Source organism: Lactuca saligna, chromosome 6 (genome assembly GCF_052625555.1).
Source record: "Lactuca saligna cultivar CGN05327 chromosome 6, ASM5262555v1, whole genome shotgun sequence".
Taxonomy (NCBI): Eukaryota; Viridiplantae; Streptophyta; class Magnoliopsida; order Asterales; family Asteraceae; genus Lactuca; species Lactuca saligna.
Genome location: NC_136422.1, coordinates 122,083,797 through 122,109,912, shown reverse-complemented (window position 1 = coordinate 122,109,912; position 26,116 = coordinate 122,083,797). Strand labels below are relative to the sequence as shown.

At 38.6% G+C, this 26,116-nt stretch overlaps 1 protein-coding gene across 1 annotated transcript in view; it reads left to right on the top strand.

Annotated features, from left to right (window-relative positions):
• Positions 1 to 4,539: 4,539 nt before the first annotated feature.
• The window catches only part of LOC145002863 (uncharacterized), a 34,232-nt gene continuing 12,655 nt past the window's right edge, over positions 4,540 to 26,116 (top strand). The window contains exon 1 of the mRNA XM_078962048.1: positions 4,540 to 4,624. Within this exon, the coding sequence (XP_078818174.1) occupies positions 4,540 to 4,624 (85 nt within the window). The remainder of the gene's footprint in view (positions 4,625 to 26,116) is intronic.

The window sequence follows — 26,116 nt, the reverse complement described above, 5'->3', positions numbered from 1 at the left end:
TGGTTAATAAATTAATAAGAAATCAATTAGAATTAATTAATTACTAATTAGAATTAATTAGAAATTAATTCGAGACTACTTGGAAAAAATTAAAAGTACAAGGGGTGAACTGTAATTAGTCAATACTTGAACAAAACAAGAAATTATAGAACCTTCATGGCATTGATAATTTTGGAGGGCTTTTGAAGCTTCCTAGATACAGATAAAAAAAAAGATTTGAATTAAGATTAAATATATTATTTAATTAATTCAAATATAACTTCACCTGTAAGTTACCTAAACCATAAATAAGACACCAAATATTAAATCCTAGACTTTTTTCTATTGATTGTGCATAATAGTGACTGGATTAAATGTAAGGTTTATAGAAATTAAACCATATAGCCTTGAAATTTCGACCTGAGTAGGGTTTCCTATAAACTTAGCCACTGTTACACCCACGAAAACATTCAGGGGCGGAGGACGTCATATTCAGTATCATAACAGTTCATAGAAAGGAAAGTACACATCACCATACATATATAAAGGTTTTAAAAATGTTTACATAATTGTATTCATTACATGTTCAAAAGATAAATACATAAACATCTTTTGAAAGATGTAATTAATGCCAGCGCGTTAATCCCAAAAGTTGATTTCCAAACCTGCTTAGCAGTTCCCTGAGAATACAAGTTATTTCAAAGAGAAAGTGTCAACAATTAAGTTGGTGAGTTTGTAAGTGGTTTAGAAAAATTGAACGCCATTCCAAAATGGGTGTATGTTTTCCAAGAAAATCCCTTATTTTCTTATAAAAGTATGAAATGCATGACAGTATTTGTGTTGAAAAATGTAGATAGTTGAACCAAGAAAACCCCTTATTTTCCAAATAGTTGTTTGGTTTGTATACAGGAAATTCCCATATTTTCCTAAAGTAATAGTTTGTTTAATGTCCAAGACTAAAAATTGGAAGCAAGCCACATGCTTTAGAAGATTTTAAACATAGATTTATATAATAAACCTATCAGAAGATTTCCGTTTGTTAGATAAAGAATAGTTTTAATAGCTACTCGTTCATCAATCAGAAGTACTATAATAATTGTGTATCCGATGAGTTTTATAACCATACTAAACATAATATGCCTGTAGCGACGTTCATCAGGCGTCGTAGCGTTATGACAACTGTCACCCCAAAGGACGGACTGTAGCTAACAGTCAGGGCGCGGGATCATGACTTCCCGTATATATCTATACACATTTGACACGTTCTCCTAACGGGAGACTCTGGTTATAGACAGGACTTGTAGTATTACTTTCTAACAAGAAGGTAGTATTTGAAGATATACACGTCTCATGGATTCTCAACTAAGTCTGTATTAAAGTAATAGTTTTGTATGCAAAGTTTATCCTTTTTCACAACGTTTGACAAAGCATAAATCATAAGTTTTTAGAATGGATAAAATGACTTAGCAACGACAGGTACTTTGAAATCACTAAATACTTTGTATAAGTCTAATGCATGCAAAGTATGACAAGAGTTTTCTATAGTAGTAATGAATTCCAAGTGATTTATTTGATAAAAACAAGTGAAGTGAAACTTTATAAAATACACGATAATAAATGTATGTTTACTTGTATCCCCCCCCCCCCCCCCCCCCCCCGGTAAAAGAGTAGAAAAAAATTTAAAATGTATTTAAAATGTGTTTGAAGGGGGTATGAACTCACTTGATAGTTTGAAGAACGTGTGACGAAAACCGAGCAGAACTTTGGCTTGAAAAAGCGGATTTTCTCGGGATTCTCGAGAATCTCGGGAGTATAAACGACCTTCGGAACTTGAGCTAAGCGACCAGGGCTTCGGGTTTGCACGGGAACGGAAAACGAGGAGAAACGCAAGAAGAACGAGAGGAAATGAGCAAGTTTTCCCGGAACCCTCGCATCCCTTTTTATAGGGGCTGAGAGGCCTCGGTACGCGGGGCGTACGGGCATATAGGGGGCGTACCCGTGCGTCATGCATGACCGAGTCCTCGACTGCCCCGGAGTTCGAATGGGATGGGGCGTAGCTCGCATAGGGGGCGACGTGGACGAACCGGGGCCAAGGCCTTGAGTACGCTGGACGTACTCGTGTACGCAAGGCGTACTCGCGTGACTCAGACTTCGGATAATACCGAAGTTTTCAATAAAAATATATATTAATTATTTATCAAACTTCAAAAATTCATATCTCCTTCATACGAACCCCGTTTTCGACTTTCTTTATATCCACGCGTAGGTGAGACTAAGATCTACAACTTTCATTTAGATTCCATCGGTAAATTCCGAAATTATTTTTATTATTTATTTTTTAAAAGGTCGGGGTAAGAAAATTCGTTAAATATTCATAACTTTTTCATACGATGTCCGTTTTGGGTGTTCTTTTTATGTACATTTGTAGTTTAACGATATTTATGACTTTGGTTTAGACACCTAAGGTCAAAAAGTATTTTATTGAAACTTTGCGTTTTTACGTAACTTCGTATTATCGGTTTTTGTCGGAAAACTTAGAATGCTCATAACTTCTTCGTTATAACTCGGATTTTAGTGTTCTTTATATGCTTGGAAACCTTAAGACGATATTTACTACATAGCGTACTCCAAACAGAGCTTTTGAATACTTCATTTTTCGATGATATTCTAATCCCTTTTTCAAAGAGGTTACAAGACTCGATCTTCAATGACCTGAAATGACAGGTTGTTACAGCCACCACCCTTTATTTTTGAAAATCCTAGGGTTTCCTTAGGGTTTTCTAGTTTCCTTAATTATTGTTTTAAAAGCCTTAATATTTGATTAATTAAAATTGGATAACCCCAAACCCTAATTTCGAAAATTATAAGGGTTTTGGATAACAATTAAATTTGAATTATTTTATTAACTGTTTAATAGAAAATAATTATTTAATTCCTAAATAATTTAAGGTAATTTAATTAAAAGTTAACTAAAAGATAAAGATTCAATCATAATTGGTTTAAATTTAATTAATTAAAAGTTTAAACCTTGTATTTTGAAATGTTTTGAAATACACCTTTTATATATATATATATATATATATATATATATATATATATATGGCTAGGTTATTGTGTTCCTAGCATCTATTGTGTGATCGTAAGCAAAAATCTGGACCAATAGATGAAATTAATCAATGTTCAAGATCTGAGAGTGTATAATATTACAATGGGATAACTTGTATCATATAATCACACAAATTTCAGCATAAGAGTATTTTGCACAATTAACAATTTTTTAAAAAAGGAAATTTTCGGATATTTAGGGATAATTAATTCTCCTAATTTTAAAAATATGAATTTTTTAAATTATTTTAATTTTAATTCCAACATAATTTGTAAACATAACCGATTTGATTCTATTAGAATTTTTTTGTTCCAATGATGTTCTTTCAGAATTTTATTCTATTAGAATATTATTGAAAAATAACAAAATCCTTGAATCTTGGTTTAAGAATAACAACATTCTAACATATTCTTATACATCCGAACATAAATACAAATTTATACATATTCTTACAGACTAAAAGTCTTATACATTTTAATATAATTATACATATTCTAAAAGAATATAAAAAATGAATAAAATTCTAAAAAATAACAAAATTTTGCTAGAAAACTAATGTTCTCTATATTTTCTTCATTTTCCACATCAATGGCAGCCCCTTAAAAACCTAAATCCAAAAAAAAAACAATCAATTTTAAAATATTAAAACTCTCAGTATATTCTAAAAGAATAAAGCCATATATTATAATAGAATGTGATAGACATTAAAAGACTTTTAGTTTACTCTAACAAAATGTAATACTCTAGTCATTTGATCAAGTATTCCCCGAGTTACTTAATCCAAATAATCGACTTAATCTAATTAAGCTAACGCAGAGGACAATACTTTGGAAAAAGGTTAGCTTATTACAAGCTAGAATGTGGTAAATATTACAGTTCAAAGATCACAAAAATTTCTAAACAAAGTAAAAGTGCTAAAAATACAGTTGTAACATCGCATGTTTGAAGGACTATAACTCAAACAATATTAATCAAATTAAAATGACATCAGAATCTAACTTGTAGCTAACACAAAGGAGAATATGCATAAACAAAATTTAGATAAGTCCAATCTAGTATGAGAGAGATATGATAGTTCAAAGATTACAAAAAAATTGGCTGAAATATTTGATTCAAGCATTTTAACAAACATTTGGCAAGCAAAATCAGATGCTCAAATCTTTATACTCCATTTGATGAAACATACAACATATGTAATTAATAAATACATGAATCTAACTAAATTTACAATAAAAGAGTGTATACCTTCAAATAGTAATGAGTAATTTGAGATTTCATGCCATAAAATCGAGATTCCATTCTGACATAATTAGATCTTTGCCTTTCGTTGTTAATTTGGCGCCTGAATTGGTGGTAATTGGCTGTAATGTTGGTAATCATCACGAAGATGATGAAAGCATGGAGGCAAGTTTAAATTGGGTAAAGAAGATGAGGTGATTGTTCATCAATTTATCATGGCGGCTTGGCCACACCCACCGATAATCGAAAATCAAGGAATAGGTGGGTTGCGTTCTGTTCCTGCTAGAAAGGGTACAAAATGTATATGAAGAAAGTTAGGGTTAATGTGTTAGTCAAATACATTTGGTCAAAGAGATTTTAGTAACGTCCAATATTTAAGGGACTATTTTTGGTTTCTAAAGTTGATTATATATAAAGTTCCAATAATACCCTTATATGCATTATTAAATATTTACTTTTTTTTTTCTAAAATTTCATTGGTCCTTAAATGTATACAATAGTAGTAGCATTTGAACCTACCTCTCTCTCTCTCTATATATATATATATATATACATATATATATATATATATATATATATATATGGAGAGAGAGAGAGAGAGAGAGATAGGTTCAAATGTTTTTGACAACTATTGTGTGCCTGTGTGCACCAATAGGAATTTAGGAATAATTAAATAATAAAAAATGGTAATAAGGGTAATTATGTAACTTTAGCATGCTAATTAAAATAAAATCCCTTAATTCATGGAAATTGCCATAAAAATCTGTTTGACCAACTATTTAACCCTAGCCTTCTATATCATACGTAATATGCCTCCTCCAATTTTCTTATGGACGAATGAAGATCGTCTGATCAAAAGAGGTAGTCAAACCTCTTGCTGGAAATCTGTTTCCCCATTCCATTGATTAAGAAGATGTTATTCTCGGTGGCTCCATCTCCAATCGAAGCTAGCTTCAACATCAAGGCAATTTTGGAGTCACAAGAAGTCAGTGTATGTTTCTGCATCATTGTTACAGTTCCTTCGATGATCGGTTCTTTAGAGCTTTTCCAAATCGAGCAAACTTCGTATGCCCTTATTTATCCGGTAACAACTCTTCAATTCTCATTAATTATGGATCGTTAACTTGTGATTCAAATTATCTATTTCTATTGTTCGCTGAATTGGATGGTTAAGTAACGGAAAACCTAACGTGTTCAAGAAGAACGAGCTATGCACATAAGGTGCTCGACTAAATTCCTGAAAGAAGAACCAACTTGCTGTCTTAGTGAACTGTTGGCGGAATTGAAAATATTCCGATTTGCACACCAACTGTTTGTTAAAATGTCTCAGTGAACTTCAGTTACTTATTCCAAAATTTGTTCTTTCTTGCTTAATGAGTCACTTTCAGTTAGAAGGAAGCATAGAAAAAGATGTTAGTTCGTATGGTTCCAGCTCTTGTATCAGGGCCTTATAATGTAAGTAACATTCTTTATTCATGTGTTCAAGTTGATGAGTTTCAATTTCTTTTATGTGGATGCTCTTCTTTCTTACAAAATAATGTTTTCAAATCTTATATGAAAACCACGTTTCTATGCTTTAATGGGTCTGCCATATATTTTGTTTTTCTTTCGGTTATGGAATACAATTCTAGGTTGTTTGTGCCTTTTTATTTTTCATCAACACAAATTAATTTACTCTTTGAACCTTGTGGTATGCATTCTAAATCATGTTGCTGGAAATTATGTTTATATGTAAACTTTTGCATGTAAATCAAATATGCTTTTTGGCTTGTTTGATGATAATATCTAACAAGTGTTTGTTGAAATGCCTGAAAGAGTATTTAAAGAATTTAACCTTGTGGTATGCATTCTATGAGAATTACTATCAGAATAAAATCGATGTATTCTGCCAGAATGTATTATATGTATTATATCATATTCTATGTATTCTACCAGAATATATTAAGTTATAGATAATTGTAAGTAACATGTTTTTAACAAGTATTAGTTTTTGTTGTATTTGTGATAGGAATGGCTGGAAGAAGGCGTTGAAGGCCTTGATATTTTTTTAGAATATGTATAATTATATTAGAATTTAAGAATATGTATGAATTTGTATTAAGTTTGGATGTATAAGAATATATTAGAATTGATTCAAGAATTTTGTTTTTCTTCAATAATATTCTATTAGAATAAAATCCTGAAAGAGCATCATTCTAACAAAATAATATTCTATTAGAATAAAATTCTGAAAGAGCATCATTCTAACAAATAATATTCTGATAGAATAAAATCGGTAAAAAACTGAAATTGAATTAATTAAAAAATTTAGATTTTTTTTAAATTAGGAGAATTAATCATCCCTAAAAATCCAAAAATTTCCTTTTATAAATGTAGTTAATTGTCCAAAATACCCTTTTACTTAAAATTGTGTGATTATATGCTACATGTTACTCCATTGTAATATCATACACCCTCAAATCATGTTCATTGATTAATTTCATCCATTGGTCCAGATTTGTGCATTCGGGCACACAATACTTAGTAAAAACAAAATAACCTAAGCCTATATATATATATATATATATATATATATATATATATATATATATATATATATAGAGAGAGAGAGAGAGAGAGAGATAGGTACAAATGTGGATTGACATCTATTGTGCAGACAAGTGGACAATGCTATTCTAAGAGAATGATAAAACAAATATGTTGTTTGGTAATGTGAATACGTTCGATCTTACATAACTATTGTGATTATCATGCATTCTCACTAATTAAATTATCTATAAGGTTATTTTAGATTTTTTTGTAACAAGTATAGAAACCATGCCAATTTATAACTTTTTAATTCATTTAAAAACAAATAGTTATTACAAATTTGTTTTCAAAATAGTTTCATATAAAAGTATCCTAGAAATGAAGATCATAAAAATGTGAGGAGGTGCATAATGATGCGTTCGCCTTCCCGCGATCACCTGAAGTACCCGAAACAAAATCCAAAACTATAAGCCCGAAGCTTAGTGAGTCCCCCCGCCCCAACCAAGAAAAAAAGAAATACTCACACAAAAAATAACACACATATAACAATAGCATACTATGGGCCCAATCAACCATCGGGATGTAATGCCTAAGGCCCTCAATCATCGGGTTGGAATGCCAACATACTATGTGTCCAATCATCCTCGGGATGGTACCCCCCGCCCACAACCATCAGGTTTGAATGTTCACATACTATGAGTCCAATCATCCTTGGATGGAATACTCTCAGCCCACAACCATTGGTTTGGAATTCCCTGGTCTGATGGCTCTCGCACAAAGAAAATAAGCCTCAACCACCAAGCAATAATGTGCACATATATCAGATTATCACATACAATCTACAGATAGACAAACCGATCTATAGATCACTAAGCATGACGACATCCTATCTATGAGGATACTGATCTAACTGATCATAACCACATAGCAACATCCTATCTACCAGGATACCGATCAAACAGATCACACTAACAATAAAGCAGGATAACAATCCAAAGGGTCAGCCTTGGTGCCTTCGACCCTTAAGTATAGTGAGGGAAACTCACCTCATAAGTAGCCCGAGATGATAATGTCAAACTTCCCAAATACAGCTCCAAACTTAATCACCAACATCCACCAATGGTCGACTTCAATAAGTTTTCAAATTACTAAAATACCCCGAGAAGTCAAAGTGGTCAACCCTTGGTCAATGTCAAAGTCAACGGTCAAGGTCAATAGTCCATGTTGACCCAACTCCTCGAGTGTATCTCACTCACTCGTCGAGTTCCTTCAGAACTCAAGAAACGATGAGAACCCTAGTCGACTCGCCGAGTTTCCAGACAAGTCGTCGAGTCCATGTAGTGTCCAAAATGTCGGGAAAACACTAACTAACTCGTCGAGTCATCTTATTAACTCGCTGAGTCCATGCAGAAACCAAAAACAACCAATCTTCATACGACTCGTCAACTTGACCATGCAACTCGTCGAGTTCCTTCAGTCCATTTTGCATTCAGATGCTTTTATGTGAAACCAAAGCTCCAAACTGTAGATCTAGGATCCTAGGGTGTTGTTATCACATAATGTTGCTAACTTTACGTATATGCAAGGATGCATGAAGCTAAATCATTGATAACTATCCTTAGAAGAAGATTTTGGACATGAGGAAGGGCCAAAGCTTCATAAAGTTTGATGCTTTATGTCCATAAGGGCCTAGAGGAGTCCAGATCTGAACCATGCCCTTATGACAAGTTCAAATCCGAAAGTTACCGCCACTTTGCACCAAAATGCCCATATTCTCACCTAAGAAGAGATCTAACAAATGGAAGGTCAAACTAAGGACTTTTTACCTTCAAATGCAAGCAAAGACGATGTAGACACTAGATCTACAAGCTTCTTCTCATTCCAAGCTTCTTAATCTTCAAGCTTCTTCATCAATGCACCAAAAACACACTTTAGCCTCTAACACAATCAAGAATAGGTTTTAGATCAATTAGAGTTGCTTTTGGCCGTCAAAAAGTGTTAAAGATGCTGGAGGAAAGGGCTTAAGTTACTATAAACAGGGTGCAAACCATAAAAATTATGGTTTTCATTTATAGCCTCTACTCGTCAAGTCGGGGTCCTCCAACTCGTCGAGTAGAAGTGATAAACCACGCGGGCTGACTAGGTTCGATACGATGAGTTGGGGGCCTCCAACTTGTCAAGTTCCCTCAATAAAATGAATATAAAGCTTTCTATAATTATACATGGGAGTCGGGATGTTATAACTTTGCTCCACTTGAACTAGACTTCGTCCTCGAAGTCTGTTGTGGCAAACAACTACCATGTCACCAACCTGGTACTCTAACTCAGATCGGCGCCTATCGGCGTAACTCTTCTACCGACTCTGAGCGGTCTGTAGTCATTATCTGATCTAATGAATCCTCTTGGTAGTCTGCAAAACTACCTCTATCCGTCCCATCACCTTGTGACCAATCTCACCCCAACTGATTGGGATGTGACATTTCTGTCCATACAACAGCTGATGTGGTGGATCACCACTACTGGAGTGAAAGTTGTTGTTGTTGTAAGAGAAATCTACAAGAGGTAGGTAGGAGTCCTAACTCCCACCGAAGTCAATAACGCAGGCTCTTAGCATATCGTTGAGAGTCTGTATGGTTCGCTCACTCTGGCCGTCTGTCTGTGGATGATAGGTTGTACTGAAGTGCAGTCACGTCCCTAGTTCCTCATGGAACTTTTTCCATAAATGGGAGGTGAACCAAACATCACGGTCTGCGACAATAAAGACCAGTACCCCATCGCGAGCAATGATCTCGCGAATATACAAGTCGGCCAACTTCTCGGCCGATGAACTCTCCCGTATCACTAGAAAATGGGCGCTCTTGGTAAATCAATCCACGATGACCCAAATTGCACCGAAACCCTTATCCATCCTCCATAGCTTGGTGATGAAATACATCATGATCTGCTCCCATTTCCACATGGGAATCTCTAGAGACTGTATTTGACCATGCAACATCTGATGCTTAGCCTTGACCATCCAGCAGGTCAAGTGCCTCTCGACGTACCATGCAATCTCCCTCTTCATCCATGGCCACCAGTAAATCAATCGCAAATCCCGGTACATCTTGATGGCCCCCGGGTGAATAGAGAAGCGAGACTTATGAGACTCCTCTAGGACAATCTATCTGACTCCATCAGAAATCGGAACCTAGACCTGACCGCAACGGGTCAAAAATCCCTGGCTATCCTACACAAACTGGGTGTTCTCACCCCTAATCCTCTCAAGCTTCCAATTCTCCTGTTACATACCCTCATCCTGAGCTTCCTTGATCAAGCTCACAAGTGGAGAATCTACTAATATCCTTAGACACGTCGTTGGAGTAGAAGATCCACCTGACATGCAACTTAGAGCGTCCACAACCACGTTCGCTTTAGCCAAATGGTAAAGGATATCACAGTTATAATCATTGACTACCTCGAGCCACCTGCGCTGTCTCATGTTCAGGTTCGGCTGATCCATGATGTGTATCAGACTCTTGTGGTTTGTGTAAATGGTACAGCGGACCCCATAAAGATAATGCCTCAAAATCTTAAGAGCGAATACCACCACTCCCAGCTCCAAATTGTGTGTGGGGTATCTCGTCTCATGCGGCTTTAATTGTCACGATGCATATGCTATAACCCATCCCTGTGCATGAGGACCGCTCCCAGTCCTGTGATGGATGCATCATAGAACAATACAAAATCCTCAACTCCCTTCGGGAGAGTCAAGATTGGGGCCTCGAACAGTCGTTGTCTGAGGGTCTTAAATACCCTATGCTGCTCATGGCCCCACTGGAAATCCACCCCTTCCTTTTCAGACGAGTGAAGGGTACTGCAATCTTGGAGAAATCTTATATGAATCTCTGGTAGTACCCAACCAATCCCAAGAAGCTCCTGATATCCGAGGGAGATTTCAGAACTTCCCACTACATAACCGCCTTGATCTTGGCCAGATCGACCAAAATCCCCTCCTAGTTAATGAGATGTCCAAGCAACTGAACCTCTCGTAAACAAAACTCACATTTTGAGAACTTGGTATATAGTCGTTCTTGCCTCAAGACTCCTAATAGCTACCGCAGATGCTCCTCCTACTGCTCACTGGTTTTGGAGTACACTAAGATATCATCTATGAACACGATTACTGAGCGATTGAACATCGGTATAATGACCCGATTCATCAGGTCCTTAAACATTGTCGGTGCGTTGGTGAGCCCAAACGGCATCACCACTAACTCATAATGTCCGTAACAAGTTTGGAACACGGTCTTCTTCATGTCCTCCTCCCTAATTCTAACCTAATGGTTCTCGGACCTTAGGTCTATCTTGGAGAACCAAGATGCTCCCTACAAATAATCGAAAATATCTTCTATCCTTAGAAGTGGATAACGGTTCTTCACTATCAAATTGTTCAACTCCTAGTAGTCAATGCCCATCCGATGTGAACCATCTTTATTCCTGTAACATCCTGAGTCCAGGAGTGCAATTTCGGGGTTCAAAGTGTAAATTTGAAGGGAAACTAGGCGAGTCCATGGGTGGACTCAGCGAGTAGGGTCGCGACCAGGTCGCGTGTTAAGTGGCCAACTCGGCGAGTGCCAGGGTGGACTCGGCGAGTAGGCGCTGAGTGAAGAAAACCCTAATTTCAGGGGATGAGCCCTATATAAAGGACATTATACCCTCTCCCCAGCCTCCTTACCTTCCCTTGAAGTCCAAAAAACCCTAGAAGCGTGATTGTGAAGGATTTGAGTGCATTTGAGCCTTGGAGAAGAGATTTGGAGGAAGATCTTGGAGAGTTAGGAGGCTTGAAGCAAGGGGCTTTGCTTAGATTCGGATTTCCTTGTTGTTGAGGCTTCCTTTTGAGGTATTATCTCATTTTTGGGCTGCTATTCATCTAGATTCATCATTTTTGGGATGTGTGGGAAGTTTAGCTTGTGGTATTTAGAGTTTGAAGGTTAGATCTGAGGTGGCTACCTTAGATATGGAATGGAGATGGTCTAGAGTGCAATAAAGTCCCTGTTATTGAGTGTTTGGTGAAGCCATCTTGTCCCAAACCCTATCCCTAGAGTGTAAAATGCCTAGATCTCTTTATATTCACGTAAAGTTTTCCAATTTACGTGATGTAAGGGTTGTAGCAGGATAGATCTACGTTTTGGATCGATTGCATGGCCTGGAAGGCTTCTGTATGGGTTAAGAGCTAGTGGTAATCGGTGAGTCATAAGGGTGTACTCGGGGAGTTTCTTGAAGGAGGGTAGGAACTCGACGAGTTGGAAGAACAACTCGGCAAGTTGGTTGAAGATAGCCTTGGACTCGGCGAGTCTGGTCTTGAGGTTTTAGCCTTTCCTGGTTAAGCTAAGAATCGGTGAGTCAAGGGATGACTCAATGAGTTGAAATGGGTCCTTTACAGTGTTGGGGGACTCGGCGAGTAGAGTCAACCAGAAGGTTGACTTTGACTTTGACTTTGACCAAGAGTTGACAAGATGACTTTTAAGGGCATTTTGGTAATTGTTGGCTTTTTTTGAGTTTAGTGTTGATGCTAGCCAGTGGTGGAGATCGTGTCAGTGGTCGGAGCATCTCGGTCTTATCTTTCCAGTCAGCGGTTGTGAGGTGAGTTATCCTCACTATATCAACAGGGTCTAAGGCACCAAGGCCAACCCTTTATCGGATTGTAATCCGGGTATTGTTATGTTGCTTTTTTACTATGTTTGCATCCTGGTAGTTAGGATGGTATTCGTTAGATACCTGGTTAAGGTCGGTATCTTGGTATATAGGGAGATGCTATGCTAGTGACCGGTTAGGTCGGTATCCTGCTTAGAGTATGTTGTGTTACGTGATCTGCTAGATCGGTTTGATTGAATGAGAATTGTTATATGACTGTATGTTTATGTGCACATGGTTGTTTGACTGGGGTTGGGTTGAGGCGGGACCTGCTTTGTGCTGTAGGCCAACATACCCAGGGTGAATCGGTTATTCCGAAGGCACAGGGAGCGGTTCGAATAGGTTGTAGGCCCCACGAGGGCGGACCAGATGTGCTGAGGCTCGGAGAGTGGACCAGGCCGACTGAAGGCCCGATGCGGGCAGACCAGTCATATTCTAGACTCATAGAGTGGACCAGGTCGGTTGAAGGCCCGATACGGGCGGACCAGTCATACTGTAGACTCAGAGAGTGGACCAGGTGGGTTGAAGGCCCTGTGCGGGTGGACCAACCACACTGCAGACTCGAGGGACATGACTAGACTCGGTGGGTGGACCAGTTGGACTGAAGGCCTGACACGGCGGACCAGTCACACAGTAGACCCGATATGCATGGTTGTTCTGCGATTTGTTGTGATATAGCATGTTATGTGTATGGTATATGTGGTTGGTATTTTGGGGGTGTCTCACTAAGCTTTCGGGCTTACAGTTGTGGTTTAATGTTTTTCAGGTTCTTTAGGAGACTGTGGCAAGGCAAAGGCCTGATTGTACCGCTCCTCGTGTTTGTGATTTATGATATGTTTCTGGGAATAATCTGATAATAAATGTATTGAAAACCTTTTTGTAATAACATGATTAAAATGGGTTGTTTTTGAAAAGTTAAATTTTGTTGAAATTTTTGGTCGTTACAAGTCGTATAAGAGCCTTGGTTTGAGTGAATTGGAGGAACATTCGTGTGAATCCAGTCTCAAATCAGGGAGAGTTTTTAAAAGAGAATTTAAAATGGTTTTCAAATTAAGTAAAAGGAGGACGTGGAGGTACGATCAGCCGGAGCCAGTAAGTAACCCCAAAATACCATGCATGATATTTGTTTTCGAGCTTTGATAGAACAGCTTGCTAGTACTAGGCTAGGGATCTTCAGGATTTCATGATAATGTTGCCTGTTTTATGATGCCTGCTAGCCTAGGGTTTCCTTCTGTACGAGATTTCCAGTGTTCCTCTAGGAGTGAGGATGGAGCGCTTGCTATGTATATTTGTCACTATGGTGTTGTGGTAGTACTTCATGCAAATATAGGTAGGTGTGGAACGTAGTATGGGCTCGTACTACTGAAAGCACTGGACCCATACGCGTATCAGGGAAACCATGACCTCTAGGGTTGAGTTGGGAGTTGGTTCCCGGGTTAGTGGGAAGTATCTGAGATTTGGTGATGTTTTTCAGTATGGTGGTTACGAGGCATGCTGGGAGTAGATCCGGGTCAGGATCGGGAGCAGGAGAGGGAGGTCAGGGCGGGTTAGTACCGCCCGAGGTTATTGGTCAGATGAGCACATGAGAGTTGGATGCTAGGGTTCATGAGATCCTGAATGATGAGGTTGTTGTGTTGTTTCGGGCCGAGTTATCGGAACTGTTTGGGTCGATCAAGACCGCCATGGTTGAGTATTTTGATGAGTGTTATGCGACTCTCACAGAGATGGCTGCCGCGGCGGCTACAGCGGCTGTAGCAACGGCAGGGGGAGGAGCTGGTAGAGGTTTCCAGTATCGGGACTTCGATAATACGAAGCCCCTACTTTGATGGAGTTCAGGACCCGATTGTTGCTATGAGATGGTTGTCAGACGTGGAAGGGTGTTTCTTCACGTGTTCATGCCCTGCTGATCAGAGGGTGAAGTGTGCTCTGAACCTGTTGAGGCTTGGGGAGAAGGATTGGTGGAGATTGAGCACGGGGTCATATTCGGATGCACAGAGGGCTGCGGTTTCATGGGATCAGTTTCGAGATATGATCAGCACCCATTATGTTCCGCGAGTTGAGAGGGAGAGATTGGCTCAGGAGTTTCTTGAGCTGAAGTAGGATTCGGAGTCGGTGACAGAGATCACCAGGATGTTCACTGAGAGGGCGATTTTTTGCCCCGAGTTTGCTTCGGAGCAGGCTCAGATGTCCCGATATCTGTGTATGCTCAAGAGGGATATCAGACAGTTCGTGTCTGCGCAGAGGTGCAAGACCTTGTTAGAGTTGCAGGAGGCCGCCAAGCGGCGTGAGTTGGAGATTGAGTTGCAGTTGTGAGAGTAGAGGCAGGCTCCGGTGTAGTCGCAGCCGGCACCGAAACGGTCTAAGACCATCGATTCTAGATTGGGACATTAGAGCAGCCATACTTGTGGGAAGTGTGGGAAGGTTCACACCAGAGTTTGTCGGTCCGGTGGTGCATGTCGCAAGTGCGGAAAGGAGGGGCACTACGTGAGGGATTGTCGGCAGGCAGTCCCAGGTCGGGATTTGAGGATCTGTTATCATTGTCATCAGGTTGGGCACTTGAGGGTCAACTATCCACAGCTTGTTGCGGGACCGGTGCAGGCTCCAGCTGTTGGGTTTTGAGCATTCTAACACTCCTAAGTGTACATGCAACCCTAAATACCTTGGATCTATGTTTTCTCTATTATACATGCAAATAAGAATATCCAAGGTATTATCCTAATCTAGCATACAAAACAATGAGTGTAACAAGATAGAATACATACCTCTTTGATGTAGAAAGTCTTCATGAAGCTTGAGTGCCTAGCCCCAATAGTGTGGAAGCCTCAAATGGAATCACAATCATCAAAACACTTAGAATAACTTGAGAGAGTTCTACACTTCATGAAATCGGCTAGCCCTCTCTATAATAATACTAGTGGCCGATTTTTGTCAAGAATAAGATCATTATATAGTGTTACAATTAGGGTAAATCCTTAATTGCCATGGCTTTCCATTTCCTTGGATCCATGGGTTCAAATACACCATGGAGCATCCATGGACCATCCTATGGGTTTTAGCCCAACTTGATTATCCATGGAGCATTAGCCCACTATATAAGTATGGATGATTTACACAATCAACCCATATATTTAATTAGTCTTCTTTTGATCACTTAATTAATCCTAGATTAATTCTTGATCAATACTAATTAAATAATCTTATTATTCTTATTATTAATATACTAGAACTTATAATATATTAATAACCATAAGTGTCTTATTTCTCTCATTATAGTCTTTCCAAGCGCATGATGGTATGCAACCCAAATGGACCATGCCGGGTCGGGTCAAGTCTTACCAATTATAGTTATGGACTTAGACATTAATCCAACAGTCTCCCACTTGGATAAGTCTAAAACTATTATTGCGTATGACTTCAGGAACCAACTGGCAATCGTAGCTCTCAAAAGCTTCTGTCGAACTCTGACCTTGTAGATGAACTCTGACCTTGTCAATGACTTGTCCATTAGATAAGGGATCATATAATCCTCTGTTCTCATGATATCAGTCGGACAAATACATGGAACAACGTCGCGCTTATTGTCCAGCAGTTTGTTTCCCGATTTTCGATTCGTTTGACAAAGAACTTAATCGAACACATCAATTCAGTTCTGACCGGCCGGTACATAGGTCACAACAAAATCATCGAGGGGCCCAGATATCGCTTCTATTTCTAGAAGGAACAGATAAACTTCAACTCATATGCTTGTTCTACTACTTGTTGAATTGTACACAAAGGCACGTTTTATAACATCAAGTTACTGATGCGTTTACGTGAAATCAATGCACAACCAACTCATAGGTAACAACTCATATCTCTAGGTTTGAAGATTTATATGATATTACCGTCTCACGATCACTCGAGATAAATTCCATGAAGTGATACAAGTGAGCGTGGGTTTATTCCAATACTCATAACTTATGAGCACTCATGAATGTTGTAGCAACCATTGCCATGACTAAACCCATTTAGCCATCTACAAACCTGATTCATGACAGTCTTGATTCATACCTACTTCCAACATATGAACGACTGTGGAGTGTTTAAATAACTTAGTCATTCGAAAAGAATAACCTAGCAATTTTGGAAGTCAAAACATGCAAAGTGAAACACAATAATAATCGAATCCAATATGGTCTCAGAACCCTTTTGAATATAAATAAAACCACCTTTTATTTATCACCATATTGATTATACATTATTCAATGTTTCAAATAATCAACTTAAGACTTGAATAAAAACAACAATCGTCCCATGCTCCTAGCATGTACACTTTGTTTTTCTAAACAATAGTTATGCCATACCCCAAGTATGCACACTATGTTTGTCTATGATCCTTACATTGTGATGTAGATCAATTGAACATGATTCCAATGATACTCATTTCACAATCCCAAATCCTTATTGTAAATGTGAGAATCCCCGATTCCTATCATTTACCAAAAAAAAACTGTCAGACTTTAAACTTATATGCATTGTTTCTCTTGTAATGATTATTCACAAAGTCACCAAAACCTTGTCACTAGTCATTACAAAGTATTCCAAAGAAGGTCAACTTCTATGGAACGGAAGTCTCATATTCAAAGTACATTGCTTTGAACATCCTTCTTGCATTAAGGTTTTCTAATCTTACATAGATTGAATAACTTCCACCTATGGAGACATTTCCATAGTCCCATTTGACTATCACTTCCGAACAAGAGTTACCTCTTTTCAGAAAATGTCAATATGGTCCTACCAAAATTAACACTAGGCTTCCAAATGTCCCTGAGCAGCCAATCTTTGGCAAACCTCAGATTGTCCTCGACAATTGCTTAATCACTTTATTCATATCCAGTTCTAGACTCTTTCCCTTCTTAATGCCCAGGCATTTGGAAAATTTTAGAAAGGATGAATATTATAGCACATGAAATCGATCCTATATCCGAAGCATATGGGACACGATTCATGATGTTTGACATAAAGACATGATACTAGACCAGTCTTTTGCTACAATATATTTTTTTTATTTGCCATGTTTTCAAAATTTAACTATGAAGAGGGATGCCGTAATCATAATCAAATTTTGAAAATGCAATATATATAGAATTTCTTCAAGTTGAACCATTCCAACACAAAATTCATATATATTCTTGACTAAAGATGATTAAAATCTCAATCTATGCTTTAGAATTGAAATGAAGTATAATTTCCTCTCCCTTAATTATAGCAAAACAAGTTTTCAACCCCTGCAACTTCACGAATTGAAACTTTGTTTTCTATAATTAACATTGCTAACTTGCAACACTAAACATAGTGATCATGCTCCCACTAACATGATGATTATCAACATAACACTTATGCTCCCACTAGCTCTGACATATTTTCAGAAATCTGCTGGACTTCTGAAATTTAGATTCATACATCCTTTCTTAGATAGCTCACATGTGTGTCTAAACAATTTTCAGAACTATGAAAAGGGATGCCGTAATCATAGTCTCAATTGCTTAGGCATTTTCCATTTCTCACAATGTAGCACCTGGTTTCCGGTATGTGAATTTTATTTGAGCATTGCCCTAATTTAGCCTTGGACTCGGCGAGTCATAGGGTCCGACTCGCCGAGTAGGGACGAGACTCAGGACACGTTTTAAGTAGGCGAATCGGCGAGTCCACATCCTGGACTCGGCGAGTCACCGTTGCTGGATGAAACCCTAAGTTTCAAGGGTTTGCACCCTATTTAAACTCTCATTCCGCCCCAACTCGTCCCCATTCACCCCCAGAACTCCCCCTACATCGTTTTCCCTTGTTTCCTTGAGAGTTTGAGGTGTTCTTGGTGTGTTCTTGAAGGTTTTGAGGAGTAAGAGGAGTAGATCAAGAAGAGGAGAAGGAGATCAGCCATCTTTGTGTCATTTCAACATTTCCTTTGAGGTATAACCCGTTTTCCCCTTGATTCTATGCTTAAAACTTCATTTGGGTCCTTCTTGGTCAATTCCCCAAGTTTGTATGTGCATTATATGTCGTAATAAGGCGTTTGGCCTTTGGATCTATGCAAGATTGAGCTCCAGGAGCTCAGATCTGTTAGCTTTTTGGCCCCATGAGGCTTGTTAGCCCTAGATCTACCCTTTTGAGACATTTTGAGCCCTATAATCCATATTGGTGAATATCCACACGTAAAGTTGGAAACTTTACGTGTGATTCGTGTCCTAGAAGTCCAGATCTATGAATGGCATGGACTGGAATCGAGCAAATCGGTATATTTAAGGAGTGCATGGCGACGACTCGGCGAGTCGCATAGGTGACTCGGCGAGTCTGGTCGCGAGTCACCGATTTGGTCCCTTCATCATGTGTCGAGTTGAGCCATGAGTCACAGGGGGTGACTCGGTGAGTTGGGAGCCGAACTCACCCATGTTAGGACTCGGTGAGTCAATGCCCTGACTCGGCGAGTCCAAGGCAATCTTCATAGATCAAGAACAGACTCGGCGAGTTGTTCATACAACTCGGCGAGTCTTAGCATAAAGTGTTCATCGGATGAAGATGAACTCGACGAGTTGTTCATACAACTCGGCGAGTAGGATGAAGGAGTTGAATGACGGTTAGAAGGTGAACTCGTCGAGTCATAGCCCGACTCGACGAGTAGAACCAGGGACCCAGGACATTGGTTTGCTAGGGACTCGGCGAGTGGTGATCCACTCGGCGAGTCGGGTCAACTGAAAGTTGACTCTAGCTTTGGCTTAGAGCTAGACCGGGGGCAAAATGGTCATTTTACCTGAAGGTCAGTTAGCAGTGTTTGATTGAGTATGACGTGGGAATTGCAGCCGGAGGACTCCCGGAGCAGCAGCAGTCAGTTAGTTCCCGATCAGTTCAGCAGCTACTTTGAGGTGAGTTACCTTCCAGTAGTAGTGGGTCTAAGGCCACAATGCCGACCCACCAGTAGGAGATGTATGATAGATGATTGTCTTTGTGATATCATCTAAGTTTGCTATTACCTGACATGTTATATGCTAGCATGATATGTTGTATGTGATAGTAGTAGAGTTTGGTTGTTAGGACCGAAGGGTAGTCAGACACCCCAGATACGTCTGACAGTATGTGATGATATGTATGCATGCTGGCTTGTTATGTTATATGTGATCGTAGTAGTAGGGGGTGAAATAGTCCCCGAGGATCGGTTGTTAGGACCGATGGGTAGTCAGCACCCCAGAATGGCTTGACATGGGTAGTCAGCACCCCAGAATGGCTTGACACGGGTAAGACGGCACCCCAGAATGGCCGTATGGGTAGGTCGGCACCCCAGAATGGCCGTACCGGGTAGTCAGGCACCCCAGAATAGCCTGGCAGTACGTATGTTATGTGTTTGTATGGTATGCGGTACGTTGGGGGAACTCACTAAGATTTGTGCTTACGTTTACAGTTTTGTTTTCAGGTACCTCTGCATCGAAGGGGAAGGAGCCGGCGCGGTAGCGGCACGTCATACACACACTCTTCGGTTTCCGCATTTATGAGATTTACTGGGATTGTACTCTGATATGTTGATGGGATGTATGGCTTGACTTTTTAGAACATGGCTGCGATGTGTTATGGTGTGAACAAACAATGTTTTTATTTATTAATGTTTTCTAAAGTAATACCTTAAAAATGAAATTTTCGGACGTAAAAATTGGGGCGTTACACACAAGTCCATGTTAGTGTGCCGGTTAACCACACGCGCTCCACTAACGACTTTTGAAAATGCAAATAACACAATTGCTATCTACGTAAAATCTACTTAGTGAAAGCGTTTCCTCACCATCATTTTCATGAATTGGAGAGAAACCTTATGACACTTAGATTTTATAGTGTATGAGTTCCTATCCATGCAAATTTGTCAAAACCATAATCACAAGGTAAGGTTAGTGACAAATTCAGCCTTACATGGATTAAACTTATTCAATCTTACTTTCTTGTCACCTTGGTAGCTCAAGGCCCACCAATGCTTCCAAGTTGAACTCTGATAACTCACATGCAAATCCAACTTATTTGAAGTAGGTACAGAAATAAGAATTATGTCAACATGATAGGTTGCAAACCTTAAGTCGTGTGCTAGTGATAAATTACAGGTTTTACTCTTGATTAAATCTTGAAACTCTTTCAGGATCTTTAAGGCTCCCACTGTCCCCTTGCCATATAAGTTTTCCTAGTCAAGAACCATTCCTTGACAAAAAAAATATTCAAGAGATAGTGCGGATTCTTATCAAGACTAACACTTCACACAATTGGTCTTAGTTGGTCTTTGTCTCATTCAAGACATCACAACTTACCAATCTCAAATGTACAAGAGTAGAAACATTTCACACTACATTTGATAAGTGTTTTAAACCTTACTTTATGTCACTCAATGTTACAGTCTTGGAGTATGAATCTAAGAATTGTTTTGGAACGAAGTATGACTCATCTCCTTGATCTTAACCAATTCAACAATTCATGACCTCTCTTCTTAGCCATAACAATGCACTAAGATGTCCTTAGAGTATGAATTTGTGATATGGTTTCTAAATCATTAAGATGATCAAAAAACTGATACTAAAGTACTCTCCCATCTTTTTAGATTTGAGAAACTTTTATCCTTCTGCCTAATTTGATTCTTCTTATTCGCTCTGCAATACATTGGAACCTTTTTCCAATGTCTCAGAGTTATACTTAAGCTTGTAAGTATAATCCTATTTACTGAGCTTCAGTAAACTATGACGAATAGTCTTATCAATCTTTTGTGGTGGACTTAATCAGTGCACAAGACTATGTAATCGATCCCTTAGTCCATTACTTGACTCACATATACATGTGATCAAAGAATTAGTCTTAATTCTCAAAGATGAAAATTCTCATTCATCATACAATACAACTTGTATGATTCCAAGTTTCTATCCAATTGAAACTTGGGTGATGAAAAACTTTCTTCATTTGGTAAATTCAGACACTACCACAAATGAAAGAATCAAATCCACTTTCCAATATTGCTATTACTGGAAACATATAAGCAACAATTTTCCACAGATGCCATTGTAAGGATATTTTTTTTAAAATAAATAAAATTAAAACCCCTTTTTTTTCTTTTATTTTAAAACTTTGCGGAAAAACTTATCCTTACAATCCACATGAAAACCTTGTTGTTATCTATTCACAAGCAATATATTACAACTCCTAAGAAGTAACTCAAGAATCCGGTCTTCAAACTACGCGATAGAAATCCATCTACGCGATCAGATTCAGCATATTCTTTCTTTAAGTTTCTTTACCTTTTCTTTGATTCTTAAAACATCACCATGTGACCCAGTCACATCATGTAATAAGAATCTCCAAATAGAAACTTAATAGAGTTAGTTAGTGGACTTTACCTGAAGTAGAGTCAAACTTATCGACTTTAACATCCTTAGGTAAATTATGGCAGCTTTGCAACCAATGCCCCTTTCTTTGGCAATATAAACATATGGACCCTTTGATAATGGTACACGGGACTATCACAGACTTAGTTTTTCTCTTTACCATTCGGTCAACCGAGTTGACTATGGCCGATCCCTTTCCATTGGGAAAAGAATGCTTTTCTGGATTTCCTGTGTCACTATTGTCAATGTCCATCAAGTTTTTAGGAAGTTGATCTTAACAAATAGATAAAATCATTAAGGGTCTTGTCATAGTCTTTTTCATAGGTGTTCCAAAAGAACTCACTATGTGACTTAGAAAGTGATTGAACCACCAACTTTCTCAAGACTTTGACACCCAACTCTCCCGGCTTGTCAATATGTGACTACATCTCCAAAATGTGACCACACCAAGACCTTTACTTGCCAATAGGGCTCGAGTGACTTTAAACTTTTCAAGAACTTGTGGGTGAGGGAGAATAATTGGAGGAGATAGAGGAAGTGAAGCATGATGTTGAGGAACATCATCTTCATGAGATTTGGGAAGATCATAAATGTCTAAACCATACATGTTTTGGGAGATCTTCAAGATAGTTGATTTAAAGTCCTTAATATAACACCCAATATGAAATATTAAGGCTAGGACCCAACACAATATTTTATAACTTGGAAGAAGGATGCCGTAATCAAAGCTATAAAATATTTGAAGGTAGGCGAATGACGATTCGCCAATTTCCACCATGAAAAACGAAATAATTTATTAGGTTTTAATTGGATTTGAAATTCCTAGATCTTTTGAGATTCATTGAACTTTTCAATGGCATGTTTCAATCTCGAGTGTGCCCTCTCAAATTTTGTGACTGGGATGCCGAGGATCACAAAACAAGGTGTGAATAACCATACCAATTCACTTGGTACCCTTAATATTATCACCTAATCAATGTGCCGGTTAACCACACACGCTCCATTGATCTATGACAAACATTAAGTCACCCTTCGTGGTCCTTACTAGTCAAAGTTAGTGTGCCGGTTAACCACACACGCTCCACCAACGACTTGGTAAGGTACAAAGTGTGAATTCCATGGACTAGCACCAAATTCACATTTTTCCTAAAGTAACTAGATTGGGAATTATTAAGATTTTAGTTACTTTAGTATTTATCATTAATACTTTTAATGAAGGGAGAATTTAAAGTCATTGTCCTACCCGTTCGGCTAACGACCCTCCACCAGTCAAGCAAGCGGTGGGTGAGAGTATACACCCATTAAGTCGCCATTTTATAGGCAACAACCTTATACCCACCTTATAGACCGGCTTCGTGAATTAGGCCTACTAACGGTAAAACGACTTGTTCTTATACATATATATAATAATTAACCATTAATGTTATAAATAGTATAAGTGTTGAATTTTAACTCTTTAGAATTCTAAGGGCTAACTTGGAATTAAAGTATTCATAAGTGAAAACTTTTCAAATTCCAAAACTTGAGGGCAAGTTTTGAAACTATTCAAAACTAATTAATTCCATAACTTATGTGTTTAAAGTAGTTTTAATCCAAAAAACTCTTCAAGTTCCATAACTTATGGAAGACTTTAAACTAATAAGAGAATTAACTTTTCTTTATTTTTATAACTTATGGAATTAATTAAGGTTACACTTTATTTATTAATGAAGTGACTCTTGAATTTCCATAACTTGAGGACAAGTTATGGAGTCATAAAAAAAAAATTCAATGACACAAGACTCTTCATTTTTGTAACCATTACCAACTTTTATGAGTTTTATGAGTCTTTAATGTGACTCTTCATGTAACTTGAGGACAAGTTACACAAACACATTTTATACTCAACTCTTAGATTAAAATGGATTGAAAACAACTATTTCAATTAACTTTTCTATTAATCTAAGCAACTCATAAGAACAAGATAATTCATATCAAACTTCCTCATGTAATTAGTCTAAACCTTAAACTAATACAAAACATGAATCTATTGACAATTATCTTTGAAAATGGATTAGCATGAACATTACCACATTAAAAAACAAGTTTATAAGTTCAAAAACAACGTAGGGTAATGTTCCTAGTCCATTTCTAGCCAAAAACCTCGAAAATATACTGTCTGGGGTCCAACTCGTCGAGTGCATGAACAAAACTCGGCGAGTTGGATGCATTTTGCCTTGGACTCGTCGAGTCCCTTCATGGACTCGGCGAGTCTGCTGGGCTGACAGCATCAAAACTCGATTTTTCAACTCCATTTGCAAGTATAACAAGAAAACAAGCCTAGGCTCTGATACCACTGTTGGGTTTTGAGCATTCTAACACTCCTAAGTGTACATGCAACCCTAAATACCTTGGATCTATGTTTTCTCTATTATACATGCAAATAAGAATATCTAAGGTATTATCCTAATCTAGCATACAAAACAATGAGTGTAACAAGATAGAATACATACCTCTTTGATGTAGAAAGTCTTCGTGAAGCTTGAGTGCCTAGCCCCAATAGTGTGGAAGCCTCAAATGGAATCACAATCATCAAAACACTTAGAATAACTTGAGAGAGTTCTACACTTCATGAAATCGGCTAGCCCTCTCTAGAATAATACTAGTGGCCGATTTTTGTCAAGAATAAGATCATTATATAGTGTTACAATTAGGGTAAATCCTTAATTGCCATGGCTTTCCATTTCCTTGGATCCATGGGTTCAAATACACCATGGAGCATCCATGGACCATCCTATGGGTTTTAGCCCAACTTGATTATCCATGGAGCATTAGCCCACTATATAAGTATGGATGATTTACACAATCAACCCATATATTTAATTAGTCTTCTTTTGATCACTTAATTAATCCTAGATTAATTCTTGATCAATACTAATTAAATAATCTTATTATTCTTATTATTAATATACTAGAACTTATAATATATTAATAACCATAAGTGTCTTATTTCTCTCATTATAGGCTATCCAAGCGCATGATGGTATGCAACCCAAATGGACCATGCCGAGTTGGGTCAAGTCTTACCAATTATAGTTATGGACTTAGACATTAATCCAACACCAGCATCAGCCACATTGAGGATCACGGGTGGAGCGGAGCCCCCAAGGGCTCAGGGTCGTGCTTTCCAGCTTTCAGCGGAGTAGGTCAGGGCAGTACCGGATGCAGCTGCAGGTATGTTTCTTTCTTGATGTCTGGTTATCTTGTGATTAATGTGGAATATTGTTCATTTGCTAGTATCGTTGTGCGGTTTTCGGTATTGTATTCATTGTTCCTTGAGGGTTATGGTATGGTTATGGGTTTAGTGTTGGAAATTTCATTGGTTATCATTCATGAGGTTTGTGCGTGGGAATCTGGTGTTGGTCTGGATATCGGGTAGCATTTGCATTCTGAGGAGTGGTTAGCTGAGGATCGAGTTTCTTTCGTGCGTGGGATGATCAGCGTTGATATGTGATTGCAAAGGTGGCTTGTGTCAGTGGAAACCAGTTCGTATGTAAGTGTTTGTATCGTGAAGGATTGTTGAGGGAGGTCGGTGATGGCGACCGGTGGTTGATAGTCAGTGTTTTAAAGTAGGGGAGAATTGGAGAATTCTCCGGAAGATCGGTGAGCATGAGAGTTGGGTTAGCTGCGTGGGACTCAACAGTGTTTCGGTCAGACAAAGGCGTAGGCTGGTATGAGTAAGTGGCAAGCATGCGGGGCGGGATACAGACCAAGAGCGATTGATTGTGGAAGGCCTAGGATCGGGCCAGGACTGAGTATATGGGATGGAGGTAGATTTCGGAACCCCTAGGGGGCTAGAATAGTATGAATGGGTGGAGTTTCCCGAAGGAGTAACTCAGAATGTTGGAGTGCTAGTTTAGTGGTCCGGGTAGACTGAAGGCTGGTCGGCGTACAAGTCAGGCCGAAGGATCGGAGAACGGTCCAGCCAGACTGAAGGCCCTGAAGGGCGGTCCAGGTCTGCTGAAGGTTCTGAGAGTGGTCCAGTTTGGTTGAATACCTGGTAAGGCGGTCCAGTCATGCAGAAGACTCTGCATGTATCGTTAGATTGGTACGAGGAAATGGATCGAGTATGTCGCGATATGTTAGCGTTATACAGTCTGGCCCCGTGTATTGATCACGTTTAGTGGAGGTAGTGTAAGGACTCGAGAGTCCCTGCAAGCGGATTCAGGGTACG